Here is a 23,673-nt window from a genome sequence, read left to right as displayed (position 1 = left end):
GATGTGTATTCTCTATGGCTACATTCACATTGCCATGCTGACGTTGCTCAATTCAGATTTTTTTTATCTAATTTGACACAGATCTGATTTTTTTTTTTAGATTGGCTCAGCATATTTGGTCCTAAACCAGATATATTGCTGATACGTTGTCATGTGCCTTGAATGACAACGGGCAGATCTGAATTCATGACACTTCTCGCCTTTGCATGTGCATAGGGTGGTTGCTAATGTTATCAGTCAGCACTGGCAGCACAGGGATTTCATAGCAATGCTAGAAACAACTGCCAAAGCAACTAAAGCAAGGCATCTGGCTTTCTTCCTTTTCGTGGACCAAAAAAAAAAACCCAGCTGATTCACTGCTTGCCATCTTGCAGAGCAAAATCCCAAACATAATCGTGATAAAAATCGCATCCATTGTTTGAAATGAATGAGTGAGCAGATAAATACAACTTGTTCTAACCCAGATGGCATGAACAAAGATGCATCGCTGTGTGCATGCGTGAGTAAGAATAAAGTCACTTTTAATTATGAATGTGAACCTTCATGACGCGCAAATGTAATCGGAGCAAAACATTGGAATTGAAGATGTGGCTTGTAGTGGGAATGCAACCTAATGTTAACTTTCACTTCCCCATTTCCACATGTTACTTGCTCTCACCTTGAAAGATTTATATGCTTTTCTGCACAGTAAATGGAGACAGTTTTAAGTTAATTATTAAATATAATCTATAACGTGTATTTAACTTAGTTAAGAATATATTGTATATTGTATTGTATATATAGAGTGTATTGTATAGTTAAATTTGTATTGTCTATCAGGAATGCTATTAAAAAAAGCAGAAACCTATTATTAAACAGGCCTAATCCAAAGTGTAAAATGTAACATTTATATTGACATATGCAAATATTGTGAATAGTAATTATAATTAGGAAGAGATTTGGGTTGGAGGTTTGGGTGTTCTGTCCTGGTCAGTACTAAAACACCTTGAGCAGCAGCCCAAGAGAGAAAATGTTGGCCATGTGGACATTACACCATTGACTCATAAAAGAATTATATTGAAAATGTACTGCTAAGGGTTATTGCACATCACAAGGGAATTAAAAATCAACCATCCAGCTGATTGTCCGTGATCACCTCTGCCAGCAAGAAGCTCCCGACTGCACAGCTTATTATTTCCTGCACCTGAAACAGGAGAAATGCTTCTTCTTCCTTCATTGGAAGTCTATCAGTTTTCTGCAATTTAAGTATTAATTACAATTTTATTGTGGTTTCTGTAGGGTTTTACCTAAACAAATGTTAAACAAAGAAAATTGAATATATTTTAACAACCCTGCTAATGTAGATAGCACATGCACAGGTATTTTTAAAAACAGGGTTTTATCCTTTGCTCTGCAGAAATAAATAAAGATGAAAACGATGAAAAAGATGCAAAAATTAGCTTTAAGAGCCTAACCTAACCATGTTGGCCGATCAGTATGAATAAATCAACGTGAATAAAAAAAAGTCTTCACCAAGTGAAACAATGTGACACACTGATGTCAATCACAGGTGATACGGCATAATCAGCACACTTTCACAAGCCAAAAACATTTTTTTTTTCCTTTCCACACAACAACACTGAAATCTCTGAGTATTTTCACCCTTGAAGGGAGTTTGGCCAAAAAGCCGAACTGCACAGAAAAAAACGTCATTTTTAAAAATACCTGCGTACCTGTGAACAAGGACACTCATTGAGACACTACATTATGAAACGACCATTTCCTACTATTCTCCAAGCAAGCACTTTTATACCTATGACCTTTTCCAAAAACTTACAGTATCACGTAACGACAACCTAACAAGACAAAAAAAAAAAAAAAAATCCACTTAACTATCCTAAAAGGGCTTTGGTGAGTGTGCATTGCTATGTAGTGCGACAGTGTAAATGTGCTGCTATAAAGGGTGTTATGGGCAATCTGCGAGTGCTGCTGGAGTATCTGATGTGTACATGGCATATTCCCACCATCAGTTTGTTAATCAGCTGCAGATGTGTCAGACCTTCTACATCATCTGGCAGACGATAATGTGTTTTGTCAGGTCACAGTGTAAGCATGTCATTTGTGATTTGTTTGTACAGGATGATAAGGATGCACTCTGAATGGTGGCATGACCAAATAAATGGCATTTCAAATATGTGGCATTTCAAATATCAAAGAGGGAAGAAAGCCGCAGCATTTTACTTTCTATTTGTAAATTGGTATTTTTTTAAGCCAAAAAAAAACTGCTGGTCACATCTTTACCAAATTGACCTCTGATATTTACAGTAGTAGTATTTCTGATTACTTATATGCGCTTCATGCACCAAAATATCTGATCTGGCAAACATTACGTGCAACCATGTTTTAGAGACAAAGAGATATGACTATTATAATAACCTCTTCCTGTTTTCCCTGTTTTGCCTGGGTGACTAATATCGCAGAGGTTTCAAGCAAGAAAATCCTATCAGGCATCCCAAAAAAAATAAAAATAAAAAATACTCACAACACACACAAAAATCAAAAGCAGCAGAACTCTCTGCCCAAATTATTACCACAAAGAAATAAACTTGAATTTCTTTGAATTAAGCCACGCTGTGTCATCCATCCATGTTTGCATGATGATGTGATGATCTGGCTAGACAGACAGAAAATTTCGACCAATGTACAGAAAAGAAACAAAAACTTTTATATATATATATATATATATATATATATATATATATATATATTTATATAAGAAAGGGAGAGAGAGAGAGAGTCAGACAGGAGGCGACACTGGTAAAGAAATGACTGTACTGCACTTCCCAGCATGGATTATTTTCATATAATTGCTTGCGTTTCAGATATAGTCCTCCGTTGCTGTTATTATAACCTCCACTCTTCTGGGAAGGCTTTCCATTACAATTTCGAGCATGGCTGTGGGAATTTCAACTCATTCAGCCATAAGAGCATTAGAGAGGTCAGGCACTGATGTCAGACAAGGAGGAGGCTTAGAGCAGAGTTGGGGTTTCAATGCATCCCAAATGTGTTCAGTGGGGTTGAGGTCAGGGCTCTGTGCAGGCCTCTCAACTTTTTCCACTATAACCTTGGTAAACCATGTCTTAACATATCTTTTGTGAACAATTGTGTGCTTCCAACTTTGTGCACAAGGGCACTGTCATGTTGGATTACGTTTTCCAGTGAAGGGAAACTGAAAGGCTGCTGCAGATTAATACATAGACCTGTACAGTACTTCTTACTTTGTGGCAACAGTCTGGAGAAGAACCACATATAGATGTGATGATCAGGCTACAGAATTAAATTAATACATACATATTTCCATTATATCTAAAGTAAAAGTGTAGCATACTGTACATTACTTTAAAATATAAAAAGACAAAATAACACTTTGAATGTTTCTTCATACAGTTTACTGATTTCAATTTCCAGCAGCAGCTTGACTAACTGATCACATAACACTGTTGGGTTGCATGCTTTAAAACTAGTTCAGCAAACTAGATTTTCACCTCGCTATTTAATCTCCCAGGTGTTCTTTTTTTCTTCTTGTTTTCTAAGGGCTCATGAGAAGAAAGTTGAGTTCAACAAGATAAAGTCAGCGCAAAATGAAAGAAAGCACATGCATCCACTCTTTTCCAGTGAACTGGTTATTCCATCAGGTGAATTTTATCTGTGTTAAGATAAACACTGCTTCAGCTGAGAAAGCAGAAAAGTGCAATTTTCATCTGTCTCCCATATCATGTTGCACATGCGAGCTAAGTCATAAATGTTACAACTATTCTGTAGAGGCTGAAAGGTGAAAATGTGCTTATTTATTAATTTTACAGAACATAAAAAAAATGTGCAAATGTCTTGAGCCACCTCTCTCATTGTTTATTTTGTTTTCAAAAGAGTCAAACTCTTGTGTTTCTTGTGTTATAATGTCGTCTTTAGGAATACTGTAGGTCTCCCGGTATCCCAACGACTTTTTTGGCAGGTTTTTGACTCTCATTTTAAGTCCCATCCCCGTACCTGAGCAGTTTCAGCCACACAGTGACCTATGAATCATTCAATCATACAGAAACCATCGTAATTAAAGCATGCACCAGTAACAAACACTTGCAGATGATGGCACATGATCAGGCCAGTGATTAGTGTACAGGTGATGCTGACAGCTGAGTGGTTGGAGCAGACGAGAAGGGAAATCAGCTGGCTGCTGAGGTTGTTACATGAACAAACTATTTTTAAATTACATCTTTAGGTACTTTACAGTAAAACATTAACTGTTTGTCGCAGTAAAATGTTTGTTCCAATTTCTTTAATCTAATTTACATACAGTGGTGAAATGGAAATTACCTATTTCCAAAACTACAATCATATTTTTGCATAATTTGCAGAGGACATGTAAATTAAGTTAAATATGAAATAAACAGACATTAAAGCTCACTTAACCTTAATTCATAAATTCACTTAGCACCGGCTGCTTTGAAAACTAAACTAAACGCAGCTCCCTTTTGTTCTTGCTACCGTCCTTGCCAACATTTCTGGGACCCATGGTGCTATGTCTTCACTAAATTAAAAAAAAAAAACATTTCTCTTGGCTTTCCATTTGGGCAAACAAGTTTTGAACAGCTTCTAGAAGTACACGTTCGCTCATATGCCGAAGATGCTTTAAATTTCTTGCAAAATTACCGTTTTTAAGCCAAAAATTTGTGAGGTAGGGGGTTTGTACGCCAAGGTATACCACTGTATTTTAATGTAATTTTATTTAATAAAAGGAAACGAGAGCTGGCTTAAGGCTTTTGCACAGTACTGTATCTGAGATTTTCATCACAAATTTTCAGGCTGAGATCAGAAAAGATTTTTCGGATTTCCTTTAGTGGTCATTAGGTTAAAAAGTCAAATACATTTTGTATCAAATATAACAATTTGTATGTTGATGCAAATACACTGATGATCAAGAACTCATTATATATAATAATTTTTTTTTCACATTTCTAAAGTAACTATCTAAAAATGACTCGGCGGTAGTGGTCATTCACATTGTTCTTGACCTGACATATCATTCAATGTAAAGCTTTCATCACTAGTCCAAGTGTGTGATGTGTCATATCCAGAGTTGCATTACTACTACAGTATGTAAACAACCATTAAATTCATATTCTGCATGTTAACTTTAGATTTGTGTCAGTAGTTCTGTGATTTAGTGTTACACGGTAGATGCCTTAGTTGATTTCAGACTGTAGGTCTTAATGGACAGGCTCTAAATCATGCTGAAAATGACCTTAAAGAAGTAAGCTACCAAGCGGAATGCAAATACATTCTATAAATATTTAAAGCTTGAACACGTAGTAAAATCCATCCCACACAAGAAAGCATCCTGACTACTGAGTGAAATATAACCTTATCCTGTTCCTACAGCTCCGGCTTAAGCCAACACACATTCTTTAAGATCTGCAGTGGCTATATATATATATTATGATAAAAAAAAATCCTGAGAAATAATAAGTCACATTTAGTTTCATTTTCTCGTTTCAGAGCCTATATATGAGTTTTTTTGACATGTTGTTAACAGAGGCCATCTGTCTCCAGTTTTATTTTACCGCAATCATATTCACAAAATGTCAGAAAAAGAAAAGAAGGAGGTAAAACAGAGAAAAAAACAAAGCCAAACAAAAGTCACAGCAAAAAGTGCTGGCGTCATAAAAACAGTGAGCATGCAGCACTGCTGCCTTACAGATAAGCATAATGTTTAGACTGTTTCATCATTTGCTCGACTATTTATTTTAAATTTGCCACAGAAGCTACTATAAACTCATATACAGTAATCGGATTTCCAGTGCCGGGAGTGTGTTTCATCTGCTTCAAGATTTCTAGTGAGAAAAAGATGTAAGAAATACCTAGACCATTTTTCTTTAGAAGGACCATTCATATTGCTTTTCTAAGAAAAAAAAAAGGCATCAGTGATGATGTAATGATGTTCTCTATTTGATTTGCTCATGCTTTCTAGACTCTCATGCAGAAAGCTTGTGTTTGCTGCTTGCAGTGAATTGCCAAATTATTTACCTGGCTCAGCACTATGTAAGATACACATACAGGTCAATGAAATACTGACTTTAAACAAAGAGAACTTGAAGTAGAACTAGTGGGATTGTTAAGGTAATGACCTTAAATATAATATCGGTGGCTTGGGCCCCTGAGTGGTGCAGTGGTAAAGTGGAATCATTTGGAGGTTGCTAGTAGAGTTCCGTAGCCAGGGGCTTTGAGAGAGCTGATTGGCCGAGCATTCGCATTGGGAGTGGGATGGGAGGCGTTTAGCGCTCTACAGCCAATCAAGGGTGGAAGGAGTGAATGTCGCTGTCCTCTGAGTGATTTTATGCCACTCCCAATAGTGCATGAGTGGGCAGTTAAAAAACATGTGGTCATCTGGCATCCTATTGTTTAGAGAAAACACGTGATTGTCTTCGCTCCTCTCTGACTGGTAGTATGTGGAAGCTAGCCACGGGTGGGAATAGAAAACAACAAAAACAAATTAGGGAGAAAAATCAGATTTTTTTTTTTTTTTTAAAGAAATATCGGTTGCTTAGTGGTAAGCATTGTCGCCTTCAACCTCCAGTGTCCGGGTTCGATTCCTGGGTTCGGTTCCCGCTCAATGCAGTTTGCATGTTTTTCCCATGCTTGGTAGGTTTCTTGCAGGTACTCCGGTTTTGACCCCCGGTCCAATTGTGAATGAGTGTGTGTTCAGTATGTGTGCCCTGTGATGGATTGGCAGGATGACATCATCCAGGATATACTCTGCCTTGTGCCCTAACTCTCCTGGAATAGGCTCCAGGCCCCCCATGACACAGGATAAAGCAGAATAGACGATAAGACGACAAAGAGGTTGCCTTGTAGTTAAACTTGCAATTGACAGAAAGCTATCACAGCTATTTGATTTGTGTGGAAAAGGCTGGTTGTGTTCTATTACCTGTTAATGATTTAAAGTTTTAGTTCCTTAATCCACAATAATTCCTTTTTTCTCCCTAACCTTAAAGAGCTCCATTAATCAATCGGATTAATGAAACTGTAGAGAACAGATCAGGTTGCCGTATGCGCAACGTGCCGCGTTCCTGTTCAATAAATGTCTGCATCTGTCGCACACTGCCTGTCTCTCTCTCTAATGTGCTTAAAAACCTCAGATATTGTCGCTTTCCATCCAGGATTTCATCAGTATCTTCACCCAATGGTCGGACTGAGGCTGTCGTACAGTTTCCATCTCCTCCATTACATACATCCAGCCTCCGATCCTGTGGCCTGACTCCTACCAAGGCTTTCATTAAGAATGTGGCATAGAGAAAGCACAATGCAATTACTGAAGCGAGGCAACGCCAAGGCCTCATCTGTTAGATTTCATTTACTAGAAAACCAAGGCTAAGTTCCCACTGGTATAACTTGTGATTCATTTAGGCTTGGCGAATTCACCATTCAATGTTCACTGGAGACCGTAGCGATTCTGAATTAGAGATGCAAAAATAAGAGAAACGTTTTTTATGATTTAGATGAAATTTAGCTTAGATGATGATTACTGGGTTGCACATTAAATCTCCATGAGAAATTTATTAGCAAATAGATTTGTCTCCAGTTTTCGTCGTTAAAATAAACAAACCTATGAACTGAAATAAATATGACTTCTAAAAAATAAGTCAAATAAGCGCTCATTAAAATCTTATCATGGAGGCAAAAATCATTTCCATTCAGCTGCAAGGGGGCTGTGCATTAAAAATATACAATTATAACAAACAAATTTGGCTCTCCCGGTTCCCCGGAAGCATAAATATTTAGTTTAAAAGCACAAAATTGTTTCCTGATCTGATTTTCATTTAGACGTAGGTGGTACCTTGGAGAATGATACAAATCATACATTCGTGAGATGCAGAATATAAAATCCTAATTTAGCTTTCACTCCCTGATGCTGTACACCAAGACTTTTAACCGAATTAGCACATCTTTTCTTTTATCTTCTTTCCTTAAGGGATCAAGCTCATAACTGGTGCTGCCAAAAGACACTGATTGGATCCAACACTGTGAGTACTGTTCAGCTCAGATCTTTGCTGATTAAGCAAGTTTCTGCAATCGGAACCTGCTGAAAGGTTTCTATGGCATTTTTCAACAAATAGTACAAATTACGATTGTTCAATGGACTATACAATAAATCCAGTTAAATATTTAAATTATTAGAATTATTTGAATAATTTGTTAATTACAATAGTAACAAATGAAAATGAAATGGTAAAAAGGGACAAGTTATCCCAATTAAACGGTTGTTCTTATCAAGAATAAAACAAAACAGTTTTTTTGTAGCCCATATTTTAAGTAGGAAATAATACATGAGATTGTGTAGAACCCAAACACTTAATTACATATAGCACTGTGATGAGGAATCCTTTGTTCTGTAGACTCTGATATGGAAGAAGGTTTTAAAGCTTGAATGTTACAATGTTGTACTCAAGATTCAGTCAAGATTTAGCAGCTTTGTAAAAAAAAAAAAAAAAAATTTTCCATCATCATACATATGTGCAATGTAATTATGTTTAACTCCTTAAACTGGGCATTTTTTATTACGTATTGATTTTGCATTTTATTTAAATCTATTCATTGCTTCATTGAAACATCAAACATAAACAATGCTCATACTGAACTGTATCTCAGGTACAGTATGTTACATTTTTCTGAAGCAATAACACTTTTTGTATACATAATTCATATTTCTTGGGGGAAAAAATAGGACTACGAATGACCATTGTTAATTTGTGGAAGCTGTGTGTGTGTGTGTTTGTGCATACCTGAATCAGGATCACACTGGTGTTCGCAGGGGTCGACAAGACGACGACCACATAGCTCACTAAGCCATGGCCCACTGGCATTCTGCTGATAGTAGAGTAGCACCTGAGCAGGGTTCAGCCAGTCGGAGGCATCCAGCTGACTACCCTGTAACAGGACAAACCTGGAACCTGCCAAGAGAACCACACCCCTTAACCATGAGATTGAACATGTACTGTTTCACTTCTTAGTAAATACTGATTATTTAAGCTCCTTTAACATCAAGCAAATATCTCACATACTTCTAACAACATATAATTGGTATTACCTTAATTATAGGATTATATCATATTATAACATTAACCAAGAGGAAAATAATGTATCCTGTTAGTTTTATTAAATGTACACAATACCCAGAATGTGAATAGTCTTTAAAAACTTAACGAATGTATAACATAAAGTATATACTGTGCATTACAGAATGTATATTTTATGTATAGTATGGCAGAACAACAAGTCACATTTTTAAACAGTGTGAAATATAATAATAATAATAATAATAATAATAATAATACATTTGATTTATAATGCACTTTATATTTAAAGCAAATTTCAAAGTGCTACAAAATAATTCGACCCGAAAGCTCTAATAAAAAGTATTGAAATAAAAAATTTCAAGACTAGATTTAAAAGCATCAACAGTCTGTGGTGTCCTCAGATACTCAGCGAGAGCATTCCACAGTCTAGGTGCAGCTGAGCAAAAACCCGATCTCCCATAGTATGAAGTTTAGTCTTGGGAGGTTTCAAAAGATGTACTGATGCAGAGCGGAGGTTGCGTGTAAAGAGATTTAAGAATGGGCGTAATATTGTCGTAACCTTCTCACCAGGATTCTAGCAGCACTGTTCTGAATATACTGCAGCTTTTGAAGGGTTTTAAGTAGTCCCAATGAGAAGTGCATTGCAGAAGTCCAGCCTGGAGGAGACAAATGCATGGACTAACTTTTTCCGCATCAGCAAAAGTGAGTGCTGGACGCAGTTTTGCAATATTGCTGAGGTGAAAATAAGACGTTTTACACAGATGTTTGATATGAGCCTTATACGTCCATTTTAACCCCAAGGTTAATAACAGATGTTGACAATGGTATGTCCTGTCCCGAAAAGGTAATACTGGTGATGTTAGATGTCCTAACCTGAGTTGGGGTGTCTACTAAAATAGCTTCAATCTTAGGATTTCTGCAGGAAATTTTGCTTCATCCATGACTTCATCTCCTCCAAACAGATGGTCAAAGTGGATGATGCAGAGTAGACGAGGAGATTGAATTTATCCTGAGGTAGAGCTGAGTATCATCAGCATAGAAATGAAATAAAATACCATGCTGGCTGATGATACAGGGGAAGCATATACAATACAAACAAAATGGGACTGAGCAGAGAGCCCTGAGGAACGCCACAGGTGACATTGTGTGTAGTGGATTTAGCCATTCCCAGGGCAACATGCCCCGTTCTATTAGTAAGATAAGATGAGAACCAGTTGTAAACAGAGTCAGAGAGTCCAACAGTGTGACATAATCTGTGTAGAAGAATGTTGTGATCAACAGTATCAAAGGCCAAAGACAAGTCCAACAAGATCAGAAGCGATGAAAAATCAGCATTAGCCGACATCAGCAGGTCATTCGTGACTCTAACCAAACCTGTTTCCACGCTGTGTCAGGGGCCGAAAACCAGACTGGAATTTCTTAAACCAATTATTTTGTTTTAGATGAGACTGAAGCTGTGCAGCAATTACTTTTTCCAGCACTTTTGAAACAACCGGAAGGTTGGAAATGGGCCTGTAGTTTGCAATAAGTCTAATGAAATAAAGTAACCTACTGGTGCATCTTGTCTCATAAACAGGTCTACAACTGTTCAAATATTTATATGCACTTCTCTGCAATTTTTTCATTGTAACAGAATTACAATTTCACCTTCATTGAAACTAAGCAGCCCAAAATTACAATGCCACTGCGCACAATGTGAGGAACATAAAAATCAATAAAATAAAATCAATTGTCCTGGACAGAGCCCTGACCTTAACCCCATTGAACATTTCTTTGGAGAAAATGGAATGGCAACTGGTGCAGTGCAGGCCTCTTCACCCGACCTCACTCATGCTCACTGATCTGGTGCAAAGCATTCCCAGAAGAGTGAAAATGATTACAGCAGCAAAGGGAAAATAAATCCGTATTGGGATGTTTATAAAGTGCAAATGATGTTTAGGTGTCCACAAACTTTTGCCCAGACATTTTATAATAAATAGATGGTATTATGATGAACATGAGAAAAAATATTAATAATTTGATTATTATGTTATCAATTCCTATTCATATTTATAGGATATTAAAAAGAAAATAGATAGAAGGCAAGTTTTTGGTATTTACTTTATAGTTTGGAGAAATTATTTGGCTAAAATATCCATAGTTTTAGATTAATTTAATTTCGATTTTTAATTTTTAACATAAAAAAAACTGTAAATGCACAAAGACTGCATATCACTGTACGGCCATGACTCTACTGCAGCATCATATTTATTGCTGTTTTTAAAAACCTAAACTAAATCAGTTGAGCTTAATCTTTTTTTTTTTATCACAAACTCTTTCTTTTTTGTTTTTACTCGACCCTTATCATTCAATATTGCGAAGAAATTAATGACTCAAAAATGGCAATAGTACATCGTCTACTCCCAGACGTTTATCTATCCTAGATACCCACCTAAACATAACATATACTTTCATATATTCATAGATTCTTTTGGCTTTTTAAAAGGTTGTGGATGACATCTCTGAATGCGCCGCTGTCCAACTTGAAACAGGGAGGAGGAAAGCAGCAAGGAAAGAGCAAGGGCAGAGAAAAAAAAAACTGGCTTGTACTCTTAAACTGCAGGTGTCACATTAAAATTCATTAACAAACACATCCAGTGCACAACCACGATCAAGGTCCAAAACTCATACAAAGAGTCCTTGGGGGAAAAGAGCTGGAAGGGGTTATTGTTGTTCAAACCTGTGTGTAAGTCTACGTGACCTGACCAGAGTATGCTTTAATGCTTTCTCAGCACGGCTGCTGGACCATCAGAAGAAACACTTAGACAGAGTGACATGTTCCACTTGTACATCACAGAGTAAGTGTCACGGTAATTCACAAGATATTAAGGGAAACGACATGCTTTAGGATGTTTATTACTGTAGTTCTGGGATGCTATCTTTCACAGGGTAAAAACTGTAGAGACAGCAACATGATAGAGCATTTTTTAAATAACCATGTGGCTAACTAGGTGGACATTTTTAAAGGCAATGTCTATTTACTATGACACATATGGTAAAATCAGGTCTCAACAACATTAGGCATAGTTTGCTTAACTCTAGTTGCTTAATGTCTACTGTCACAACAGTAATTATAATAAAAATCAAGTCGCTTGCACCTCCAGGGTTGGGGTCTCGCCTCCTGTATGGTTGGAGTCTGCATGAACTCAACGTGCTCCTCACAAGTCCAAAGACATAAGGTGTACTGTGGGTTGATTGGCATATCCAAATTGCCTGTAGCGTGTGTGTGGGGGTGTTAGAATGAATCCCCAGCTTATGCCCTAAGTTCACTATAAATAATGGTTGTATGGAAGCACATTTATACAGTACAGACTGTAAATATATACAGACACCGTTGTGCTATTACTAACATGCTGCGATATGGAAAGAAAATCATTTCCCTGGTATATAATGTGCAGTACAGTATATGTGACAGTTATAGGCATCTCCTTTGTTTTTACACTCTGGCATTCAAACAGTTTAAGCAGCAAATGAAACATTTCACTGTATCCACAATACAGTGGAAATTTGACAGGAAACGTGCCAAATATCAAAAGAGGGTAGAACGCTTGAGGAAGTGTTCACTACAGGTTTAAAGCAACACTAGAAATATGCAGCCTTCAACAACACGCGGGCAGAAGCATGTGTAACTACCGGTTGAGAAAAGATTTTAAATAAGGAATCACAAATGATAATGCCAGAGCATAAAGTGTGACTAAATTAAAATAATGGAATTTTTGGACTCAGATGACCAACTGTTATCTGTTGCTAAGGACATTTCATAGGCTATAAACCGAGTCTCACTGCTGTTTAAACAAAGATAAAGGGTTTTTATTTCACTACAGTGTTGTATATGAACAACAGAGGATCACAAAATGTTACACGGAACAATAGCAAATTTTTTCATATGTTTTTTTTTTATGTTAGCAATATTTTTCTGTACTAAGGGACTGCTTCAATACTTACATCTTTGTCTTTATACTAATATCTTCGTTTTTTTTTTTTTTTTAAAGATGTCTTGTCGTTTTTTAAGTCCATAATATTCAATGAAACAAAATTTCATGTTTAACAGTCAGAGAAAAGGTATTAAAAAATAAAATATCATTAATCCTATACCCAGGATCAGTATCAGCAATAACAGCAATTTTAAATGTATATATAAACAAGCATCCAATCCACACACAACTTGGCACAGCTTATTACACCAGACGCCCTGACAAGTAACACCTTTTTTCCGGTTTGGGACTGGCACTGCATCCAGTGGCTGGTGTTTGGGTGGGACTTGAACCCAGCCTTCCACATGGCAGGGGAGGAACCAACCACTGAGCCACCACGATTATACATTTACACAGTATAATTGTACTATTATATTTGCATCGTAAATTGTTTGAAAGTGCAATTTTTTTTAAAAGGGTCAACATTTAAAAAACATTTTCAGCTAAGATTTTAAGGGAAAATGTATATATATTGGTTGGGTATCAATTTCTGCTGTACTGAAAGTTTAATTACCAGTACAGCTACTGGCAAAGAAAAAGGGATATTTTGGCATCTCACTGTGATAAAGGCATTTTCATTACTCTATGAAACAATTTTATCCTGATTCCAATAGAAAACAGACACATAAGCGAAGTTAAATATACAAGACAGCAACACAAGCTTTATTTAGTATTGAACTGCTGGAAATAATGTGCACTGCTTGACTGAGACAGCAATCCAATAAAGTGGAAGAAGTGATGTAGTTACCATCAGCGATCAGGTGCTCAGGTACATGGAGGACCACACGCACATTCAGGCCGCACGACAGGTGAGAGGAGTACACCAGGCCGATCACACAACTCGTCACGCTGATCAAAGTTAGGGTGGTCTTATTGATGGGACTGCGTGGGGAGCCTGGAGCAGAAGAACAGAGTTGGAGAGAAAGAGAATATGAGAAGAGCACAAAGAGGGAAAAAAAAAGGATAGAAGCTCAAAACTAGGGAAGTTCAGTTTTTTAGTGGACCCCTGGGCGGTTACAAACACTTCTACATCTGAGCCACTGATGCATGAAAAAGGGCAGCCGAGCGGCACGGTGAACTATGGCTCAGGCATGATAAAAAAAAAAAAAGGTGAGAAGATAAAGCGTTATGTATTTATTTATTTATTTATTTATTCATTTTTTGGGACTGGCTGTGTATACTAGGAAGTAAGTAAACTTAAGGAAACAAAAGCAGAAAAAGGACTCCAGATATGCTTTTTTTTATTACCCTCTTACGCTATCATATGCAGACATACTGGACTGGTCCATTGCAATCAAAATCAATGGGGAATGTTAAAGAATTCACAAAGCAATGCACAAGCATATAAAAGAGGAAGATGGGGAAAAAAAAGAGAGAAAAAATAAAGCCCCACATAAATAAAAGCACAGCTACGAGTAGAGTGATACGCAACTGGCTGATTTGATCCCTGGTTCCAACAGAGTAATCACGCCGGAAGCCTTAGTGAGATTTAAAAAGGCTTTAGCTTGACTCTCTATGCTTTCTATTTGTTTATCAGTGCTGCAGCATAGTCACAGTCTATATACCGGTCATAAAACCCAGTACATGTTCATAAACACAACAAACTCAAGAGAAATGGCCCTGGTTAAATACCCTTCAACACAAAGCACGATGCAAATTCAAATTCATATCTAGCTGTAAAATGCAAGGGCCCCGACATTACAATATATTCTTTGGTATCAAGGATTTACTGTAGAAGTTGAAGGACACTGACATTTTATACAATTGTTATTTTGCTCATAACAAGTTGAGCAAATGCATTTAACATTACCAAAACCTACGTTACACTTACAAATAGTAAGTAGTAAAAGTGACTTTCAGTGCGTCAAAGGAAAAGTGATCATCATAATTACAGTTTACAAACATCGACACAGGCAAGACACACCTCCTCACCTCGTGAGTGTAAACATAGTACATGCAACCACATCCATCAAAATCAGCACATCACAGGGAGCAAATTATTGGTTCAAGCTTGGCAAGGCAAACTGTGAAGAAATGCAAAACAAACTGCCATGTGAGTTATCGGGTTGCGCTCAATTAAAGGTGGCAAACGTCTGGAACTGCTTTTTTTTTATCCCCATGATTTAAAAAGTTGGTAATTGCATGGTGACTGTAGAAAAGGACAACATGACTGGCTGTTGTCTGCAGTCGCAGTGGCAGCTCACTGTCAAGTTACATCTTCCCAATTAGAAGAGTGTTGAACAGCATTCTAAACTAGAGTCTAGACTCTATACGCCAGCTGCATGGCTCAGACATCGATATGGGCAGAGGGTATGCAGTATGGCACTTTTGAACCAATATCCATGTATGCATGTTTGTCATGCACAAACCTGATATTTATTATCTTGTAAACGTACCAACATGCCGGTGAAGCATTTTTTGCATGGTTTAAAGATAAGAGAAGTATTGCAAGTGTTTGAAATAACTGTTCGGCGGAGGGTGTGGCCACGAGCCAGCTGTGAATGGGTGGAGTTACTACAGATAACTAGCATTAGTAAAAGACTGAGTAGTAACACCTGTGTGTGTGGGTTACGCAAGCAGGTTTGTGCACTGTGCTGGGGACAAAATACATCCTCGAGCCACACATACGGCAGCAATCGACGTATCCTGCGCATCCGTTCATACCATTTCCTCGATCACCTCTGCATGGAAATGATTACAACCTTGTCTCTAACATGCAGTAAGACGTTAATGGGACGTGGTGCACTGGACAAAAAACCTGGAGCCACACTTGTGAAGCCGCATTCACTTACTAAAAGTAAACATGTCAGGAGTGATCAGGTATGCTAGTTCAACAGATTCCCGAGTGTTCACTCACGGCAGCGTCCTATCACCTCGCCTCTTGCGCATGGCCAGGTCCGCAGTGCTGCTTAATTAATCCCCTTGTATAAGCACCACTGCATATTAACTGGTCAAGGACGAGGACAAAAAAGCATTTCACCTTCCTCCAGTTGTGATTTTTTTTTCTTTTTTTTTGGATTTCATTTTTATTCACTGAGTTACACGCTATTTAATCACAGCATTTGAGTAGTAGGGTGAATTATTATTTAGTTATCATTTAGATTTTTTTTTTTTTTGCTCTACGCACTGTTGCACTCTTTTAAATGAATGTTTTTCTCGGATATTTGTTTCCACAAACATTCTTTTAAATGCAGAAGAGAGCACGGCCCCGATGTGTTAGCCGGAAAGTTCTTGGCCATGCATTTTGGTTTTAAAAATGTTGTCAATCAACTGTTTAGTCCAACGGAGCATACTCACAGGACTGCAGCAGATGTCCAAATGTTGGTTGTAATTAATTGTGTTAGCTTTGTCGAGCAAGTGTTAGAAACGGCATATTTTCTATTACTCTGCTGACTTTTAAAATGCATGCAATGTAGAGTAGTAGCCTCGTGTGGCCTAAATGTTTTTCACTTCTGAAAGTCAGTTTGAATTATCGCTCAGATGCGGATATTTTTTAACAATTATCTGCTGATGCCAAATACAGTTGGATATACTCGTGCATCTCATATGCTCATAGAAGAAAAAGTGGCGTTCATGGACTGACAGTGCCAACAGAAGGACAGTTAGAGGATGAGAAAGACATATATATACTGCATGGCTATTATTTTTCGCCACTGATGAAAAAAAACATTCCAAATGGAGGATCTCACAAATCACAGATGCATACAATCCATCTATCAAGACACATGCCTGGTTGTTAATGACAACATGTGTTAATGATGTAGTTGCACGCTGAAACACGGCACAACTACTGCTTTGCTCAGGCACTTGAACAAAGTCCCCGGACACACACTTTACACACGCAGGCAGGTGCCGAATCATGCGACGAACGGGCTGTGTGGATGTTGTCCTTACCCCCGGAGCCCCACGCTGGGTTGGCGTTACCGTTTCGCATACCTCGGCTGCGACGACGGCTGCGGTTGGGGTCAGTGTAGAAGGTGAGCTGCGGCTCGCCATCTGTCTCAGGCCCAGAATCCCCATCCGGGTTCAGGAAAGCTGAACCCGCTGCAGAATTCACACACAAAATCCATCATCAACAGGAAAAAAAAACAAAAAAAAAGAAAGAAAAAAAACTTTGATTGAGTTTAAAAAGACGTTTGATTAGGGTTCTGCACTTTGCTACGCAAGTCCACATTCTGAATAAACGTGAACGAATTAAATGGACCGAAAAGTCAATATTCACTGGAACTTTTCCAAATTTAAATCCTTTAAAACTTCTTATAATTACAAATCAGCATTTCTTGGGAAACGGTGCAGACAAGAAACTCTGCTCTCTATGTAATAAACAATTGATTTAAAATAAGGGGATGTTTTCTCCTTAGCCAAATGTAAAAAACAGCGACAGGTTTTATCCTGATGACAGTGTGACTTAACATTGCCTATTTGCCAGTGATTTTGTCTTTAATTATAAGTAAATGGGAAGAGCTAGAAAGCCACAAGACAATTGCAAAATCATGATGCCTCCTTTAAAGAACCATTTGCAAACAGACAAAAGAAAAGACAAAAGGTTAGTTAAATCGTAACAGAGCTGTGAATCATAGCTAGACTGTCAATTGGATTTGATTTGATTTTTGGGAACTGCAATTTTCAAGTCGATTTAATTCTATAACTCTAATGTTCATTGTCTGATTTGTCTCAAGCAGCTAAAAGCAGGTTTAAATGTATTAAAAACTACTAAAAGTATCTACCAAGCAATGAAATGCTTCATCATAACTTGTGTTTTTGATAGTTTAAATGTCTCATTTTTTTTCCTGCCAAGCCTCTGCTCCACACTCCGGTCTAGTAGGACCACTGTATCTGATGAAAATCCTCATACTCTCAATTATGTGTTCTTCATTTGGTTTCGGTGTGGGTTTCTGATCTGGAGGAAGTTTGTGACACAAAGCACACCATGTATCCCACCTTATGTGCTGGGTTTAAATTCAGATTCAGAAGCATCACGCCCTGATGGCATTAAGGCTTCCTAACCATTGAAGAGGACCACTTTCCTGTATGTTATACTGTTTCCCAGCATTAACACACACTCTTGAGGTCAGGATGATATGTGAATTAACTGAGATGTTGAATCAGCGGCCTTGGGAGCAGGACAAAACTGTAATGAACTAAGTTTTGAAACTGTATAAAAATTTCTCCAAATGTTTGTCTGGGTACAAAAGTGTACATAGTTCATAGTAGATATGTTCAACAGCACACATGCAAGTCATCCAAATGTTTTTATCCATCTCAGGAACAGGATGCACATGGCCCTTAACACTACGGGCTGATGAAGGCCTTTCTCTGATATATGTTTTACAATAGATAGCACTATTTAGCAGGAATACAATTCTCTTACTTAAAAAACTTTTGACAATGGATTGATAATTGTCTATGCAAATATTGCACATAAAAAGATTGTATTCTTTTACAAATATACATTACATGTTACCCTATTAAATTGTTATTAATCATAATAATAAATACAATTTTATGACAGTATTCCTATATAATTAAAAAACATGCATTAAACCCTTGTTTACACTATATGGCCAAAAGTTATCATTACACTTATATGTGGTTCTTCTTTCTCAAACCACTGCCACAAAGTTGAAAACACAACATTGTGTCAGGAACTAAGGGCCCAAACATGTTCAACATTGTAACACCCCCATGATCAAAGAAGACTCCATTTGAAGACATGGTTTGCCAAGGCTTGAGCAGAAGAATCCAAGTGTCCTACACAGAGCCTTGATCTCACCCGCAATCAACACCTTTGAGATGGATTGGAACAGACAGGCTTAGATGTTCAAAGACATGCACAGTAGGCTAAGTGGCATTTTTAACTTTCTCATAGTGTATGAGTGAGTGTGTAAGTGTGTGTGTGTGAGAGAGATGGATTGTGCACCCATCCAGGATGTAACGCCTCAAGTCCCTGGGATAGGCTCCGGACCTCCCACGATCCAGTGCAGGATAAGAGGAGGAGAACGAGTGAGGGAGTGTGTGATGTCAGAAAGGGGAAAAATGTGGAATGGGATGTTAAACATAAGCACATAGGAGATTTATAATCAGGTATCCATAATGTTTGGCCATATAGTGTGTCACAATCTTGCTTGAAGCTAGTATATTCTACTGTAATTACTAAGTTTCATTTATATCCCTGTTACTCTTTAGCATCTGCTTCTAATTTTAGAATCCGAATGTACAGTGGTTACAGAAAAAAAAAATCTTTTTGCAGTCATTCTATAGTAAAACAAATGCAAGTGCAGACAGAATTTGTCTAACCGCACACACAACCTAACATTCATTATTTGGGATCTTTGCAAATCAGTTTTATGTATAAGTAAGAAAGCAAAAAGCTATAATGTGCATTGAGATGCATGGCCGAGAAGTGGTTCGAAGCAAATGCATTTAATTAATTGGTCTGTGTCGAATTCTTGGATATCATATAACTGTCTCAGTGTAAGAGTGATGATCTAATCTCCGTTCCAACCCATTGAAAGTTGTGTATTATTTTATGCACCTGATGTTGTGTAAATGTCTGTATGAACTTTAGACTGGACCCTGTAGCTAGACAATGATGGATGGGTTGCAGTCTAATAAGTGTCAGTTAAGTGTCACTGGGCAATGTCTCGGCACATTATTTTTATACAATGACACAAAGCACACGAAGTTCAAGATCTGGGGTTGCTTGAGTTAATCAAGTCTAGACTCAGCAACAAAGTAAAGTCAGCTGACTACCCAATGCCCTGAATGAACAGGTTTGACACAGATGACATCCAATAAACCTGGATTTTTTCTTCCCTGATAGCAAATTATGATAGAGGGCTTCTGGGAGATTGATGAATCATTTCCACGCATGACCTGGTCACCACACTGTAAACTGTGATCAAAGCTAAATGTGAATGCTGAATGAAATACTTTTTTGGACTGGTAGTGCACAGTATATCATAAGCTTGAACAAGATTATGTCATATTTTAAATGAATATTTTCCCAAAAAAAAAAGAAAGAAGAGTTGAAAAGCTGTTATTAGACAGTATGTATGAAACATTAAAGGGGTAATGGCCATATCACTGTATGAAATCACATTTGTCACTTCGCTATGCAGGGATGAAAGTGTGCATTATTTCATTTCAGTTGTGGATAAGGGGGATTTTGTGATGGCTTGTTCGGGGAATATGAATGATCTAAAAGCCTCTCTGCAGTAAGGTGGCAGTCTCTCACAAACTGTAATTTGATTACAAAGTCATAGCGGACACTTTCAGCACTACACAAATAAGCTAATCCTAGTGCTTGCTCTGAATGGCTGGTTTTGTGTTACTTACATCATGATGGGAAAAATATGCCATGCAATGAAACCCCCCCCCGCTCCTGCTACTGGGTCCTTAATCAAGACACTTAACCCTGCCTGTCCAGGGCTCGGTATCATGGCTGAGCCTGTGGTCTGACCCCAGCCTCCTAACCACGCCAGGATATGCAAAGAACAAATAATTTTACTGTGCAGCAATGTACAGATATGTATTAGAAAAAAATATTCTCTTATACCTGACCTGACTTACCTGACTTGGTCTATGTATGTATCTACTGTACTGATTATACAGTACAGTACATTTCAATTTGTACAGTATATTTCTATTTTTATGTACATCATATTTCTATTTTTATTTCTATTTTTCCTAGTTTAATTTAATTTTTCTATTTAATTTTCTATCGTATTTCTTTTATTCATATTTATTTTTTATTTGTAAACTTTAATTCTCTTTTAGGGTCAATGGCAGTCGTATAAGTATTTCACTACATTTCGTAATGTGTATGACTGTGTATGTGACAAATAAAATTTGAATTTGATTTGATTTTTGATTTGAATTTGAATTCGATTTGTACTGTATACAGTATACATTGCTCAGCGTTAACAATAAAATCTAACAGGTGACCTGAATAACATTATCATTTTATGTTGACACCTGCCAAGGGATGGGATACTGTATATCAGGCAGCATGGACAAAATGGGCAAGCATCAAGATCTGAGAAACACTGTGAGGGACAGATCTTTAAAACAGTAGTGCAACTAGGGTGTTCCTGGTAGGCCGCAGTGAATACCTATAAACTCTAATCCAAGAAAGGACAACAGATTGCCCTGTTTACAGAGTCATGGGTGTCCATGGCTCATTAAGCTGCAGGGGGAACAAAGGCCAGCTGTTTTGGCCAATCCCACAGAAGAGCTACAGTTCTGAGCACAATATGCTAAAAAAAGGCATTTCTGGCTATGATAGGAAAGTGTCAGAACAAACAGTGCATTGTAGCTTGTTGTGTTTGGGGCTACATAGCTACAGATTGGTCAAAGTGCCCCTGCTGACCCCACTGCTGAAAGTTTCTACAAAGGGCACATGAACGTCAGAACTGGACCATGGAGCGACCTAGTCTGATAGATAATGTTTTCTTTTTCCTTATGTGGTTGGCTGGATGTGTGTCTAAATCTGATTCAGCATATGTGGAATTTGCTGGACTAACAAGTCAGATCCATGGAGACCCCACCTCACAACTTACAGGACTTAAAGGATCTGCTGCTAACACCTTGGCACCACATACCGCAGCACACCTTCGGAGGTCTTGTGGAGTCCATGCCTTGATGGTATTGGTGAGTTTCTCGGTGAAACAAGAGAGACCAATATTATTACCCAAAATTAAGCAGGTGGATTTTTATTGTTATGGCTGATCAGTGTATATGTACATTGTATATGTAATGGTGTAATGTTGACATTAATAAAGTCTTGGCATCGTACAGTATGAGGAAATGAAATGTAGCATTTCAAGTTCTCAAATGTAGCAAGATGTGGCTTCGATACATATATTTTTTCTCTTGAAGACCACTTGAATGAATGTAGGGTGAAAGAACGTCAAAACGTCAGAACGTTTATTTTCGGGGTAAAACACACCACCTGTGGGATTATGGAAATTGTGATACATAACAGAATCAATTTTACTCCCATCTCTAGTAAATTTCCTGTTGTGTATCGAATCATATTTAGTAAAATCTTACTGTCCCAACCGTATTAGAGTTCCTGTAAAGTAGATGGCTGTAATCTTGTTAGACTCTTACATACAGTACCACTTGAAAGTTTGGACACACTAATTCCATGGGCTTTCTTGATTTTGATTTCTTTCTACATTGTAAAACAATGTTTAAGCGATCCAAAATATACAATAATCTCCTTTGCACAGTTGATATTGAGATGTTTATCTGCTACTTATGTTCTGTAAAAGCTTCATAACGGCTCTAATCTGAGGTTCTGTTTGTTAATTGGTGATTTCTAAGGCTGCTGACTCTAAATGAACTTCTCCTCTGCAGCAGAGGTACAGTACTGTAGGTTTCGGCATAGACATTGCCTTCACAAGCACCATTGCTATAAAGCTGCAGTGACCTTTGTCTTTAAAAGACTAGCCTCAGTTGGCTTTAACATGAGAAAATGAAAAACTATATTCAATTGTCCTTGGGTCTCCGTCTCTCTTTGCGTGTTTAATAGAAGAAAGAATCTCGTATGTGCAGCAAATGTCCCAATATAAAACCAACTTTCTGCTGGAATACACGGCAGCTTTTGTGCTTTAGATTTCCTTAAAAGAATATGCAAATCTGAGACCAGGAGAACCTCTTTGGAATTCAATGTAGATGAAAAATTCAACATTTCACCTTGGATTTTTCTAGCTGCCACACAAATTTAACCGCGTCTTATCTCAGTGGGTAAACACATGCAGAAGAAATGCCTGAATAAAATAAGTACTTGCTTCCTATGGTGTATAGCTGCAGAAACTATTTACCCTGGACACCAAAGGGAAAAAAAATCTACTGTTATGCATGGTATGAACAAAGGCATAGCACAGCACTGGCATAAAAACTGTCTCTGCTTGAGCAAATGTTTTAGTCATTTCATACATCTTTGCTGTAACACAACCACTGGCTTTAAAATAAAATATGACATCTGCATCAGGTAGAAGGTACAAGGATTGATATTTAATATAAAAGTATAATATTCTGGTACTGTATTTCCATTCCGGATGTGGGAAGAGTGTGTTGAATCAAGGCACACATAATAACAAATAATGCTTTTTTTTTCCCCCTCACCGCTCCAGATGCATTTTATGTCATGACCGAAACACTAAAGTGATGTCGGCAAACAAATCTGTGGAACATGAAAATAAAGACTTTTCTCAATGGTTGTCCTCAGTGAAAGCAGAAGTACAGTATGTCAGCTCTAATTCGACACTATTGAAAGGTTTTTCGTCGCATATGAACCATGTACAAGAATCCTTGACCATAACAACTGAGCAATAAATCAGGCAGGGACAGATGCTACAGCACTTCTCTCAACACTTCACCAGTGCATTATTGTCCTGTTTTGTCTAATCAGATTAGTCAGTAAATTTCTTTCTGTGTTGCTTGTGATAATCTATAATTTCTTAGGTTTATCTTTTAGTGCACGTGCTCTATTTGTAGTTCTATATATTTTGTTTTTTATACAGTGTAGGTGAACATTAATA

General features: G+C 37.6%; 1 protein-coding gene across 3 annotated transcripts in view; it reads right to left on the bottom strand.

The window, feature by feature from the left end:
• The window catches only part of astn1 (astrotactin 1), a 263,789-nt gene that overhangs the window by 148,431 nt on the left and 91,685 nt on the right, over window positions 1–23,673 (bottom strand). For 2 of the 3 annotated variants that reach the window (XM_053504192.1, XM_053505503.1), the window contains 3 exons: window positions 17,018–17,167; window positions 13,872–14,018; window positions 8,817–8,984 (listed from right to left, as the gene is read on the bottom strand). In XM_053504192.1, the coding sequence (XP_053360167.1) occupies window positions 8,817–8,984; window positions 13,872–14,018; window positions 17,018–17,167 (465 nt within the window). The remainder of the gene's footprint in view (window positions 1–8,816; window positions 8,985–13,871; window positions 14,019–17,017; window positions 17,168–23,673) is intronic. The other variant, XM_053504985.1, reaches the window with a different exon arrangement.

This window comes from Clarias gariepinus, chromosome 1 (genome assembly GCF_024256425.1).
Source record: "Clarias gariepinus isolate MV-2021 ecotype Netherlands chromosome 1, CGAR_prim_01v2, whole genome shotgun sequence".
NCBI lineage: Eukaryota > Metazoa > Chordata > Actinopteri > Siluriformes > Clariidae > Clarias > Clarias gariepinus.
This window is presented reverse-complemented; position numbering and strand designations above follow the sequence as displayed.